Genomic DNA, 15,428 nt, shown 5'->3' with positions numbered 1-15,428 from the left:
GTATTAAGTATTGCACAATCTGGGAAATCCTTTTCCAAAGGGGAGTTTGTGAAAGGGTGTCTGATTGATGCTGCAGAACTTGTGTGTCCCACGAACGTTAGCAGGTTTTAAGAAATCAGTCTGTCCAAACAAACAGTGACAAGATGTATCAGTGCTATGGCCGGCGATGTGCACAGGCAGCTAATAAATAAGGCTAAAGACTTGGTTGCTTTCTCTGATGCGCTCAATGAAGCAACAGATCTTACAGATACAGCCCAGGTTGTGATATACATACGAGGTGTCGATAAAGCACTTTGTGTAACAGAAGACGTTTTGGACTTAGTACCTTTGAAAGGGACTACTACAGCTGTGGACTTACTCCATGCTGTTGAGCAAGCGATTGATGGTGTCGGTATGGACTGGAATCGTTTAGTCTCAGTGAGTACAGATGGAGCACCATCAATGCAAGGCCATCAGAAAGGACTCATAGCACGGATGCGCAAAAAGCTAGGGCGCACAGACGAGACGTTGTATGGAATTCACTGCATTCTGCATCGAGAGGCGCTTTGTGCAAAATCATTAACATTAGCAAACGTCATGCAAATTGTTGTGCGTACTGTAAACTATCTGAAGACACATGGGATTACGCATCGCCAGTTTCAGCGGTTCTTGGAAGAATTAGGAGCGGATTACGGCACGTACCTTACTAAACCGAAGTACGCCGGCTCAGTCGAGGTAAAATGCTGAAAATATTTTTTGATTTACATTTGCTCATAGTAACATTCTTACATGAGAATGGAAAAAGCGAACCTATGTTAGAAGACCCTTGTTGGATACCAGACCTTGCATTTCTCATGGACATTACGTCTCACATGAACTGCCTGAACGTCAGTCTGCAAGGTGAAAATAATTTAATATCTGACATGTTGGAAAAAGTAAAGGCCTTTGAAAGGAAGCTTGCACTATGGGAGAGCCAGCTATTGACAGAAAACACTGCACATTTCCCGACTCTTGGACTGGTCCGTGAAAGTGCTAGATTTCAAGAATACATGTCAATAATTGTAAAAATTAAGGAACATACTAACTGTTCAATATTGCCTCATTCTGCTCCATGTTACATTATTATCAGGAAAATTGGTCATTAAACCAATTGTTCCAATGTATACTTACATTTAGGGTTTTTTTAAATGTGTGAAGGGCTACACCCAGCTGAAGTCGATAAAACGTAACATTCATCTAATTGTCGGTTATTATGCAGATTTCAGATGGAACTGATGAAAGATATAGCAATAATGGTTTTTAAATAACAGGTGATCATCAAGAGGTCTGCGGTTATTATTCTGTTCAGAGGTAAGTGAGACAGAAATTATGTGGGTGTAACTGAGGGCAGCGAGAATTAGTTATAGGAAACCTTGCATTAGTTTAATGTTATTTGAAATCATGAATAAGGTTCGTTGGAAGTCGCTAAGTGCTCTCTTTCTTAAATACTAGATCAAAAACATTACGCGTATTTACGTGCCATCAGTCAAATTGTCTTAATAAAAACCCACGGTTGTTAACTGTATTACTTGTCTTACTGGGTTAAACTGTTAACATAAAAGTAGACGTCTCAATGAGTAGACTGTGACAGTATTTTAAATGTTTACTACGCAAAATACCTTCCCATAGTTGGCTTGCACGCTGTGGAAAGAGCACTAGAATGCGCCGGTACAGAGTATCCCAGCAAGTGGATAAAGTGACATCTGTGCGTAGAAACATGAATGCTGACAGCTGTGGCGTGCATGCTATGACCCGGAAGTTTCACATGTGCAGGAGCATTGCACATGTGCAGAATTTCTGGCCGGCCCTGTAATAACAGCATCACCTGGTGAGGAATTGCTGCTAGTCACACACACACATGGTGCACTTAGTATCTGTGAATGTGGTGCCCATGGGAAGAATGGGGAAGGTGCATGATCTGTCCGAATTTTACCGAAGGCAGGTTGTGATGGCCCAGAGGCTCGGCAAGAGCAAAGTGTGTCTGAACACACAGTGCACCAAACACTCCGAATGGTGGGCATCCACAGCCAGCGATCCATGTACATACCAATATTAATACCACGGTATTGGCAACTGTGACTGAAATGGACACATGACCATCAGCACTGGACATTGGCACTGTGGCAGTATGTTGCATGGGCTGATGAATGCTGATACTTTCTTTGTCATGCCAATGGAGGGTGCGAATCTGTCATCTTCCAGGGTAAACAGCTCCTTGACACTTGTACTGCGGAATGAAGACAAGCTGGTGACAGTTCCATTATGTTGTGTGGAACATGCACATTGGCATCTATGGGTCCAGTGGAGCTCATGCAAGGCACTATGACAGCCAAAGAGTATCATTCACTGGTTGCAGACCACTTACACCTCTTCAATATGATCATGTTTCTGATGGCAGTGGCATTTTTTACCAAGATAATACACCATGTCACAAGGCCAGGTGTGTAATGGATTGGTTCAAGGAACACAGTGGCAAGTTTGAATTATTGTGGTGGCCCACCAGCTCACCACATCTGAACCCGATCGAACACATCTGGGATGTGATGGAATGTGGCATCAGAGCTCATCGGCCCCCTCCGTATACGGTTGTAGTGCCAGCTTGCTCCAGTGACCTACCAAGGCGTCATTGCTCCCGTGTCATGACATGTCACCACTGCTGACCATGCCAGAGGTGGACATGCTGTCAGTTAGGTAGGTGGTCATAAAGTTCTGGCTGATCAGTATATATCAGCTATGCTGCAATTACTATGCAGCATTCTAGGTGGGCACAGCAAGTAACCAACTGCCTACTCACATGGTGGCCATTGCCAAACTGTAGCAAACTGCAAACTTGACCATCCAATTGCCGAACATGCTGCACATCACAACACTAATGGCTTCAACAGCTGCTTTATTATGTGACCATTAAGATATTCCCTTTCAGCACTAGTTCCTCTGAACTATGGAAATGGGAATTCTCTCTCCAGCATATCTTGTGCTCTCTCCATCCTCCTGGCCTAAACCTCTGCTGACTTGTATTCCACTATCTCACACTATCTTTGACCTTCTCTCTTCTGTCCTCACCTTTCTTTTCCTTCCCCTACCACACACTCTCAACCCCCCCCCCCCCCCTCCATGCATCTACCTTCTCTTTTCTCTTTTTGTCTTCCCCTTCGTTTCCACCCTCCTTTCCTTTCCTCCCCCTCTTCTCTCTCTGCCTGCTTTAGAGTCAACCCTCTGTGCCTTTCATGTTGTGCAGCTGCTGAGTCATCTGTCGAATGAGCTGCCCCACACTATCTTGCTACTTCTCCCCACCTCCATCTACACAGACAACTGCTCTCAACAAGAGATAATCAACATTCAGTCTCACGACACCCACGGGTGTGTGTGATTGGGTGTCCCTGTAGTTGTGTGTGTGTGTGAATGGGTGTACTTTTGCAAGATAAAGAACCAAGAGTTCCAAGCCTAGTGTAAATACTGTTTTCTGTTGTGTGTTTCAATGTGCAAACATCAGTCAGTTACACATGAGTGGTGGTCTTTCCTTTATTTTACATATTAGTGGTTTTATTTTTATTTATTTATTTATTTATTTGTTAAGTGGACAGTTTTACATTTATTAACATTTAAGCAAGGTACTAATCATTGCACCACTTTCAAATCATATGAGGATCAAATTGGATATTTGTGCACCTTTTTTCACATAGTACTTAACTGTTGACAACTACATCATATGCAAAAGGTCTTAGGTTCCTATTGTCTGCAAGGTCATTAATATATGACCTGAGCTGTAAGGGATCTAACACACTTCCCTGGGTACTACTCACTAATACTTCTACTCTTTCACGTGGTTATGAGCTCGACAATCACCATTAGATATAACTGTTATGGATTTTATGCAAATATTAAGCTGAAAGTAAAAGAAAAGTTATCTGTTGTACTTGAGTAAAACAACCCCTTCAATAATTTACATAGTTAAGAGATTTAAAAAAAGTTCACTCAAAAAATTATGTTGATTGAACAAGTGTATGGGGTGTTACATCAGAATAAATGGTGGCATAAAAATTACTGATCTTATCAGAGTAGTCTTATGGGCACTTATCACTTACATTATGCCAATATTATCCCCACAGACTATTTATCTGACTAAAAATTCATGTTCACATATTTTTCACGTATCACAGTTTTACATAACACTTACGTTCTTCTTGCATAAATCCAACATATGGTCATATAATACAGGTTAATTTCTTGGTATTAGTGCAGTAGCTTCACGCACGCAGGATTTTAGTATTGCTGTACATTTTTCTGTTCAAAAAGAAAGAAACTGAATTATTACAAAACTTAATGAAATGAAATAACTACTTTAAATACTTGGCACAATGACACTTCCACACTAGTTCAAAAATTTAATTGAAACAATTTCTAATTATAACATGCTTTAACATGGTGCGCATGAAGGCCAAACTGTCCAACATGATTTACCACTATTCTCCCTTTGAGTCTTAACAAAATAAGATGAACTCATTGTAGTGACTCCCAACAATTAGTGTTGTCAGGGAAGTTCTAATACACAGAATATTTCATAAGGCCAGTGATACAGCAGCTCTGAAACTGTATTGCTTTGCCTATTACTGTTAGGGGTATCTCTTATGTACTCCCTGGGTGAAAGGATAATGAACTTATTGTAGTATGATTCATGAACAATAGTAGTTCATGCATGTCAAGGCACAAATGGAAATTGCTTTGTTGGCGGTTCCAAGTGACAATTGTGGTATACATATGCCCATGTTTTCCACTTGAAGAAAGTGTGTATCCTGCAAATTATATCTCTCATTTTCTTATGCAGAATTTATCAATTACCACCTCCATCAGCGATGACAACTCACAACAAATGGAATAGAAATTCACTAAACAACTTGCTACGATTGTGTTTAATCATGCATTAGCTAAGGCATTCACAGCAGACAGCTCAGAATACTTCTAAATGCTCATTGGCTGTCAGAGATTGTGTGACTTAGATGGGCAGAACAAGCCTAAACTCGACCGCCTTCATTCCTGACTCCAACTATAACAGCAATATGGGAGAAGCTGATTCTCTGTCAGTACCTTTTTTTTTTCAGAATCTATGGTAAAAATGAAGCTATCCATGGTTTTTAAGTTCCTAGCTACAAACTAAATCTCATCTCTCTCTCTCTCTCTCTCTCTCTCTCTCTCTCTCTCTCTCTCTCTCCCTCCCCCTCCCCCTCCCCCTCCCCCTCCCCCTCCCTCCGTCTCCCCTTTCCCACCCCCACTTCCCACCCACAAGCTCATAGGAAAGTTTTTCCAGTTTACATTTCTGTTCATGTTATCCATCAGTTTTGTTTCTACATTTTAGTAGTTTTGTAATTAATTATCAAAAAATTAATATTTTGATGAATATTTGTGTTGATGTAAAGAGATTTATTGTAATGCTTTCAGGGTACTCACCACTACAATGAAACTTGCGCACATGAAGGACTGGACTGCTACTTACTTGATAGCAATGGCTATATCGTGATCTCAGAGACGCTGGAACATACTGGCCAATTTTTTGGGGAAGTGGAGGGTGCTGTGATGAAAGAAATGGTGGAGCAAGGCATTTTCAGAGAAATTCCAATCTATGATTATCAATCATTGTGCTTCACCATGGTCCCAGACAGTAGTGCTGCTGGTGGACTCTGGACAGTGAGTGTGAATCTTAGTACTAATTTCAAGAATAGACTATTTAGGATCCTAAATCAATGGTTTCTGAATTGTAGACCTAACTATGTAGAAGGATGGATAGATACTGATGACATAGGAGAATCACTTAACAGCAGACGGGCATACATTCCTTGGGATTCAATTGCACTGCAATTTAAAATGGGGTCAATATATAGATAATCTTATAAAGAAGCTCAGTTCAGTAAGTTTTGCTCTTAGAAGAACTGAGTGGTTATAATTAAACTGACTGTGTTCCGAGTGCTGCATTGTTGACTGTATACATCGCAGAATGCAGGAAACATCGTGAGTATGTTAATTAATCAGTGCAGACATGGAGTATGTTGGAAAAATTAATAGTTCCACTTTCTGCCTGCACGTGAAAATATGGTGCTGTAAGCAGTCAAAATGTGAAGTGTTTCCTGTTTTGTTGCATGGCTACACATGATGTTTTCTTTTGTGAAGGGACTGTTGGTGTAAAGGGTTAAGAAGGTTGAAGTTTTCTGTATGAAAAGCAATGGCTATTGAGAAGAAAGACAATGAACTGCTGATAAAGTTGTTTTATGAGAATGGCAGCAATAAAAGTGCTGCATTGTGGCATTATTGCCTGCAGAAACGGCTGCATAGAGCCTGCCTGCCAATAAATGGGCTAAAGAATATGATCAAGAAACCTGAAGAAACAGATGAGTTAGGTGGTGCATCCAGGAGAGGGAGGTGATCCATTCCCATGTCAGTTGTTGATGAAGTTGCTGTAGCTATAGCCAACCATGTCCCAAATTCTGCAGCCAGTGCTCAAGCTGTATCATGAGAATTATGTCTACCTTGTCACCAGTTGTAAGGATTTTTGATGCATTTTACACTGGTATCACTACAAGATTTAGAATGTGCACCAAATAAAGCCCCAATATAGGCTACAATACTGTGACTTTGTCCTTCATTTTTTTGACACACACACACACACACACACACACACACACACACACACACACACACACACACACACACATATATGGATGACGTGGCAGGGAATACTCTTTGCAAAGAATGAGGCACTTTTTACTTTGCACGGAACAGTGAATGTGCAGAACTGTCACATATGGGGTTCTACTCCACCGCATGTTGTGTAGGAACATCCACTCCACTCATCTACGATTACATGTATACTGTGCAAATCACATTCAAGTGCCTGGCAGAGGGTTCATCGAACCACCTTCACAATTCTCTATTATTCTAATCTCGTATAGTGTGCGGAAAGAATGAACACCTATATCTTTCTGTACGAGCTCTGATTTCCCTTATTTTATCGTGGTGATCATTCCTCCCTATGTAGGTCGGTGTCATCAAAATATTTTCGCATTTGGAGGAGAAAGTTGGTGACTGGAATTTCGTGAGAAGATTCCGTTGCAACAAAAAATGCCTTTCATTTAATGATTTCCAGCCCAAATCCTGTATTATTTCTGTGACACTCTCTCCCATATTTCGTGATAATACAAAACATGCTGCCTTTATTTGAACTTTTTCGATGTACTCCGTCAGTCCTATCTGGTAAGGATCCCATGCCTCGCAGCAGTATTCTAAAAAGGACAGACAAGCGTAGTGCAAATAGTCTCCTTGGTCATCTTATGTGACTGTGTGATGTGGTTTCACAAACTCCTTCATTCTCAGTCTGTTGTTCATCAAGCAAGGGGTACAGTGACATCTGCACATTACAAGGACCTTCTTGTGGAATACATGATTCCAGCTTTGCAAGAATCCAGCTGTCTCCACACTACTACTTTCATGGTAGATGGCGTAACACCGCATGTCGCCATGTCGCTTGCCTGGTGAAAGATTTGATCAGGGAAACCTATGGTAATGACTGCATCATCTCTAGGAAATTTCAAGACGGTGTGGCCTTTGGACTCTTTCTGATCTGAAGGCTAGCACATGATGACATATCGCTCTGATTACACTGGATATGTTCAGAGCAGCTGTCAACCGTGCCATGTTAGAGATGCAGCATTTTGATGAGTCATGAGAGCATATTGAACACGTGTTGTAACATATGACTATATACTAATAAACATGCCAGATCCACTGTTACCATGTGTTTCCTGCGACTACTTCATATTCTGACTGCTTACAGCACCGTATTGTCACCTCGTGACACAAAGTGGAATTAGTGTTTTTTTTCCTGCATACTCTGTGAGTGCACTGATTAATGAACATACAAATGCTGTTTCGGCATCCTGTGATATATACTGCTTGTACTGCAGCACTTGGAACACCATCAGTTTAATAATAACTGCCCAGTATCTGTCATTGTGCTGACAAAAAGACAAGAGTGATAGCTTCATTTCCTGTTGTCTTATTGACCTATATTCTGAAGCAATGTAGTTAAAGTGAATGAGCTCTATGCTCAACAGAAGAGACCAGAAGAAATGTCATAGAAAATAGATAACCCAAAGCAGAGGACTCTTCAGCCATTGCCAGTCCAATTTTTCTACTCTCTGCATTCTCCACAACTCTTATTTATTTTACACTTATGGAACATTGGAGCTGTAATGGAAAATCATGTCAGACATAGTCCAACAGTGGGTAAGAAGTGGCTAAAGATCAAAATTCTTGCACTATCTTCCCAGTTACTCAATGGTTTTTATTTCTGGCAATGATCATTTTCTGGTGAACTGTGATGTGCACAATTACAGGACACAAAAGAGAATTGTTATGTACATTTTCCTCCTCCTCCATGGTTCACAGTGAAATTACATGTATAAGTGTGAAGGTATTCATAAGTCACTATGAAACATAAATTAAGAAATTTGTAATACCTACCAACGCAAAAGATTAAATGGTCATCTAGAATCAAAGATTGAAATTTACTGTTAGCTATACTGCAAGTAGAAATGTCTGTTCAAATGGTTCAAATGGCTCTGAGCACTGTGGGACTCAACTGCTGTGGTCATAAGTCCCCTAGAACTTAGAACTACTTAAACCTAACTAACCTAAGGACATCACACACATCCATGCCCGAGGCAGGATTCGAACCTGCTACCGTAGCGGTCGTGCGGTTCCAGACTGTAGCGCCTTTAACCGCTCGGCCACTCCGGCCGGCTAAATGTCTGTTGTAAAGTTAGGGAACAAGCAGTGGTGTATTGAAAACAGGCCTCTGTTATTACAGATGAATGTAACTATTTTCTCACAATGTAACTGAGGTGTTGAATCAGTGTTAGGCACATAAAAAGGACTGAGCATGTTGCTATTTCTGAATAAATCCTCCTTCAGAGGTAATAGAATACTCATAAATACACACATCTAGCTGACTGCATTGCACCGACACTTCACTGCAGGCCAGGTTGTTTGACCTTGATACCCATTAACCCCCACATCACACCCACCTCCAGCCTCTCCACATTCTCCGTCTCCCATGGTTCTCTCCTCTCATTCCTGCCCACATCATTGTGTGCTGTTCCCAACTGTCTGGGGTTAGAATGAGTTCACTTGCGCCACATGCATATCCTGTGCATCTGCTATTTGTCTTCCCAGCCATCAGCCACCTTCCTCTACCCTCCCACCTACACTCCACCTGACTACCCTTCACCCAACTCGAGCTGCAGTCTCAGCACAATGTAGTCAGTTGAGACTCTGTAGCCGTGCAGGTGCATGTGTAGCTCAGAATTAGTATTCATCTAAAAGGTAGCAACATGTGCCTATTGATGACTCGGTGCCTCATTTGTATGGTGTGAACTCCTTCCATTATACCATAGTTGTAACTGTTTTCTTTGAGAAATACAAATGTAATCAATGAAATGTTGAATTACAAATAGAAGATAAACAGCAGCTATTTAGTATAAATGCAGAGGCAGAAGATTTTTTTCAAAGTAATGTCAGGGTGTGGGCTCAGTTTCACAAATACGCTAATAGTGCCATCTACTGGTATGACCAAAGCATTACTCCAAAAAGCTGAGTGATCTGTATGAAACAGTGAATCTCAGTCTCTGATGTAGCACCAGTTATACCACTTACAGGAAAAATTATCGTTTTATAAAATTCTCTTGCACCTCCAGCCACGTAAGTTGGCTTAGTAGAAGGAACAAGAATTGATTGAATGTTACGTCTCAGATAGTTCTGATGGAAGGCGCCTAGAGTTAATTATGTCCAAGGTTTGCCTCGGTCCTCACAGTAACATTCTCAACTAGAATAGACAAATGTAGTGCAGCAGTCATTTATAATTTATTTCTAAATCCAACGGTCTCTTATGAGATACTTCTGTGCCCAATAATAAAAAAATGGAAAGTCCAGGATGGAATAACAACATTATGTAAAGGATAAATTGTCACTCACCACATAGAGGAGCCATTGACTCACAGACAGGCACAATGAAGAAGACTGCTAAGCACTCAAGTTTTTGGACAAAAGTTCCGTCTTCCAAAATAGAAAATGCACATACATTCACACACTCGTAGGAACTCTGTGAAGGTGCTGGGGCCTTTGCCACTGTGAAACACCCATAATGTACTGAACAAGGGTTCATAGCTCCTATCATACACAAATTAGAGCCAATGTTCACTAGACAATTTTTTTTCTTGCTTTGGTCCATACTGTGTTCTCCCAAAGCAAGGAAAGCAAAGAGCCTGCAGTAGAAAAGATTTGTTTTGCATTATCAAAGATGAAGAAATGCTCGTTGACCGTAAGGCATGCATTTAGAGCACATTTTTCCTAGACTTTCGTGCTGGGAATGATCATTCTGAATATTGACTGTTCCTCCGGGGACACACTATATTTTGGCTATTGATAGACAGACTCGTTAAGCTGAGGTGATACCAGTCAGTGACATGTTGTCAGAAACAACAGCAAGGACCTTTTGAATGATGTGGATTTCCTATTTTGCCTGTCCAGCTCATGCTGCTACTGATGGAGGGAATCAATTTGAATCGACATTGTTCCCCTCAAACTGTCCAGGTTCTATGAGTTTCAGCACCAGCTATTATTCCACAACTAATGGAATCGTGGAGCACTGGCATAGGCTGTTAAAAGCCACACTTGTCTGTGGGGGGGAGACAGCTGACTGCTGCATTGCACTGATCCTACTGGAACTCTGCACAACTTTCAAACCAGACATTGGAGCACTGTCAGCTGAAATGGTGTATGGAGAGACTTTAAGCACACCGTAGGAGTCTCTTTCCACACAACAGCTGTCAGTTGAACCAGAGCTACCACTTTTACTGCAACATGTTGACAATCAAATCTCTAAGCTATGCCCTTTGTCAGCATCCAACCATGGAGACCAGACAGATTTTGCTCACAATAATTTTAATATGTGCTTGCATGTGAAGCTGAGGATAGGTGCTGTCTTATTCTGGATCTTTTTGAGTACTCAGGGTGATGAACATGTGGTTAATAATGTGCAATGTCAAACCAGTAACAGTATCACTAGAACAGGTTAAAATGGCATATTTGCTGGAACCAGATGCCCTATGTGATAAGAAACCTGAAAAGCCATGTCATTGACTTTGAACAAAACCAGTATTTGGTCTAGCCACTCAACCTGTGTCACCCTAGTCTCAGTAAACAAGTCCACAAGAATCACTAGAGATATCAGCAGTTTATACTAAATCAGGATGACAGGTACAGTGCAAATATCCACATATTTTGGGAGCTATGCTCTATGGCAGTGGTGGGGGGTAGGGGGTGGGGGCATAGGAGGTGAGCTGTGTGGATTGCGTCAACTTGTGGCAATGATTAAAAGTGTATATGTTGTTCTTTAGTCTACTGTCCTAGCTTTGCCTGTTGTGTTTTCTCTTAGGTTTTTGGCAGTTTCTGTTTTACTTACTGTTGTCAAATTGTGTTTTTGAAAACTGAAAATAAAAACAATTTATTTGCTTATGGGAGTATCGGTGAATTATTAGCGTGTGTATTATGGAAGAATCCTATAGATTTTTATTTTTGTGGTAAATGTAGTTTTTTTAATAAAACTATAATCTTTTGAGGAAAATTGTAATATTTAAGTGATGTGAACAGTGCACTGCCCCACACGTATGTATTATTGATAGACATTATTAGTTTACTCAATTACTAGATTGAAGTTTCAAAGGAAGGAAAAGTCACTGAAAAATATTCAAAATTGAGAAATATGTATGCAAAACTAAAAGGCTGTCTAAAGATTGAGGATAGAAGTTAAAAATTTGTAATTAATTTTGTGTATAGAGTTCTACAATACAGCATAACATTGGCTGTTATATAACAATACATGCAGTGGCATAAGCTTTTAGTCATGCCTTTCTGAGTCTGATAATACAAATTGCCTGTTTGCTGAAGCGGGCATCCAGGTCATACGTATAGTGTTCTACAGAGTGCGACTGAACCATTTTCATTGTACACCATATCTTGTCAGGTGACCACTGGACCATTGAGCATTTGTTGCTGAAAAATTTATAAAAAAGTGGCAGGTCACCAATAACAACACTGTGTGCATTTCTCATACACTTTTTGCTTGGTTAATGGGGAGTGCTCCTGATAAGAAAATGATTCTCCCTTGGATATGAAAGTTAAACAAGTTCTGTATTGAAACATGAATCTTTTGCACACAAACACTCTGCTACACTACATTTGTCTGACAGAAGTGTGAAGAGAATTCTGCACAGAGATCTGTGAATACATCACTTCAAATTAGTACTTTTTGCTACCATAAAATCATGTTTGATGATTTATTCATGAGCCGCTGCAAATACTCAATTTTTTCCATTTTCTTTTCTTTCCTTTTTTCCTGCCCTTTTGCCCTTCATCCTTTTAATTTTTTTATTGGCACTGTTATTAAGGTAATGTAAATGTGTGTTCAAATTTTATATGTCAGAGAAATAAATTTATCTTTTCTTTTGAAATGCCCCTTGTGCTTAATTTTCCTTACAATTGATGGACAAAGAAAAAATATGAATGTTTCTGTACCTTTAAATATGACAAAACCATTAATTTCTGTATATTTACTCATTGACTAGAAAACAAATCCTTTCTGACTATAAAAATGTGTTATTCTGAGCACTTCATTCTGTGTTGCAGCCTATTGCATATGTGCAGTGGCTTATCAGTGAGCTACTGTTGGCTTTGCTCCGAATAAATGTACAGCAGCTCTGGTCTCTAAACTGGGCAACAGCCACACCTCTTGGTAAGCTGTTCAGAATTTCAGACAATAATTAAAAAGCTAATTGCTGTTAAGTCTTTTCCTTGTTGGCTGCAATCAATAAATTGTGTTGTGTTGTCTTTAAGAATTTTTGAACATAAATGAAACGGCACAGATTTTAATGTTTAGCTTTGCTGAACTTCTTTTCTGTGTACTGAAGTGTAATAAGTCTGGTGTAAGAAATAATGACAAAATCATTATTATTGTTACTTAACAAACCGAGCTAGCAATTAATAATGTCATACTACCTTAAGAGTTTAAATTTGGTTACAGCATGATTAATTTCATGTCAGTGGGCATGAAAGAGAGGCAGTAATTCAGAAAGAAGTGAGACAGCATTGCAGTCTATCCCCATGTTATTCAGTCTGTATGCTGAGAAAGCAATAACCCATGTTATTCAGTCTGTATGCTGAGAAAGCAATAAATGAAACTAAGTCAAAACATGAAATTCAGGGGGAAGGAATAAAAACTTCAACATTTGACAATGACATTATAATCTCATCAGAAATTACAAAGGACTTGGAAGAACAGTTCAGTCATTCATTCATTAATGAATAAACTTACACTTACAGCATGTGACTGCACTCCACTTGTAATGATATTGGATTGTACACTGTTGACTGATGACCTCAGATGTTAAGTCCCATAGTGTTTAGAGCCATTTGAACCATTTTGTACTCTGTTAATACCTACACTTGCAGTTTGTCAGTCTAAACATGATGGTGCTTGCATCCTGGCCAAGTCTTCAGTTTACTTTGATGTGTATTACGTAACTGAGTGGATGTGTCTCGAAAAGAACTTATATAATGGACATAAATAAATGTGAAACAAAAGTAATGGATAGTGGACAAAGTAAATCAAGTGATGCCGAGGAATTAGATTAAGAGATTGGATGCTGCAAGTTGCAGATATTTTTTATTTTAATGGGCAGTTAAATACTGAAAAACCACAAAGTAGAAGGTATTTCAATTACATTCTGGCAATTGCAAGATAAGCCTTTCTGAAGAAGAGAAATCCGTGAATGTCAAAAATGTGAGATGTCATAAAGCTCTAATTATCACTCTGAAAAAATCTAGCGGTGACCATGAAATTAGATCATCCTACTGTTGATATTCACCCTCCGGTGTGACATATTTTCTATTGTTGCACGATGTGGTGCTGACTTTGGTTGTGGATGCCTTCTTTTCTGCTGTTCACAAAAAGTGCACCTCAAAAATCACCTCAACGTCATTTAGGAAATGCTTTCTTCATCTGTGAAAAGAAGAAGAAATTTATGGCAGCTATGTTAAGAAATTGTGAGAATGAGAGGTAAGGTAAAATTTTTTAACCCACCTGGTTAGCCGTACATGTTAAAGCGCCACTTCCGAGACAGGGAGATGTGCCAGCCCCGGATCGAATCAGCCCAGTGGGTTAGTGACAAGGGTCAATGTGCCTGCTCACCTGGATATGGTTTTTAGGTGCTTTTTCACATCCTACGAGGTGAATAATTGTCTGGCATCAAAAGTCTTGCCTCAGTTATGCAATTCACAAACATTTAGAAAACTTTCAGATGAATAATGCTACTCGCAGACAGTTGGAACACACACGTTCTGTCCCGGGGCTAACGTAGTGGTGATAGGAATGGCCTCTGACCATCCCTTAAATTAACTGTGCCAAATCTAATAGTCATGCCAACCATGCACTGATGTGGGACAAGGAAGGAAGGAAAAACAAAATTTGATACCCCAAAGAAGCAGCATATGTGTGTCATGTGCTCAAAAAGCTGGGACATAGTTGTGAAGCAAAAACACCTTCCTCGGAGAGCTTCCCTTGGTGCTTTGATGTGACAGCTTTTTGTAACCTCATCATGAGGTTTTGGGAGTATGCTCCTTTGAAAATTTGCTCCTTATGAGCATAATCTTTTAACATCACACCATGTCAGTCACAAAAAGCAATCACCACCATGTCTGATGATGGTTGGATCTTACCACTGCTTGTTTTGCTCATTTGTCTCGGGGCCTTGTGATACACCGAGAACTTCTCTATGTGATTAGGCATATAATCAAAACATCTGGATTGGCCTGACACAGATGCAATGAATGTGCAGCTACCTTGTTCATCAGGCTTTTTGAAAGGTGTTGTGTACATAGTTCCGCGTAGTCAGCGCGTACACAACTTTCCCAATAGAGCGCGCCCCGCTAAGCACAACAGCGCAGGCGCAGCGCTCGTCTGTCTCCGCACTACGAGATGGCGCTGCCATAAAGATGGACAAAATTCTGCTTCTGCCGATCCGCATATTAATATGTAATGCAGCCAATGAGATTGCTGCTAACGTAGAACCTTTTCTCCTCGCGGATCCACACTTGTGCAGTGATACCTGAACGCGTGAGGTATTATAACGGGTGTACAGACCACCGATTAGTCAGTCTGCATTAGTCTGTACCAGTCTGCATTAGTCTGTACCAGTCTGCATTAGTCTGTACCAGTCTGCATTAGTCTGTACCAGTCTGCATTAGTCTGTACCAGTCTGCATTAGTCTGCATCACACTATAGTCAAGTTTCAGTCTGTGCCTAATAA

General features: G+C 40.2%; 1 protein-coding gene across 3 annotated transcripts in view; it reads left to right on the top strand.

The window, feature by feature from the left end:
• The window catches only part of LOC126190697 (voltage-dependent calcium channel subunit alpha-2/delta-3-like), a 398,470-nt gene that overhangs the window by 342,780 nt on the left and 40,262 nt on the right, over positions 1-15,428 (top strand). For all 3 annotated transcript variants that reach the window (XM_049931163.1, XM_049931162.1, XM_049931161.1), the window contains 2 exons: positions 5,455-5,700; positions 12,751-12,856. In XM_049931163.1, the coding sequence (XP_049787120.1) occupies positions 5,455-5,700; positions 12,751-12,856 (352 nt within the window). The remainder of the gene's footprint in view (positions 1-5,454; positions 5,701-12,750; positions 12,857-15,428) is intronic.

This window comes from Schistocerca cancellata, chromosome 6 (assembly GCF_023864275.1).
Source record: "Schistocerca cancellata isolate TAMUIC-IGC-003103 chromosome 6, iqSchCanc2.1, whole genome shotgun sequence".
NCBI lineage: Eukaryota > Metazoa > Arthropoda > Insecta > Orthoptera > Acrididae > Schistocerca > Schistocerca cancellata.
This window is presented reverse-complemented; position numbering and strand designations above follow the sequence as displayed.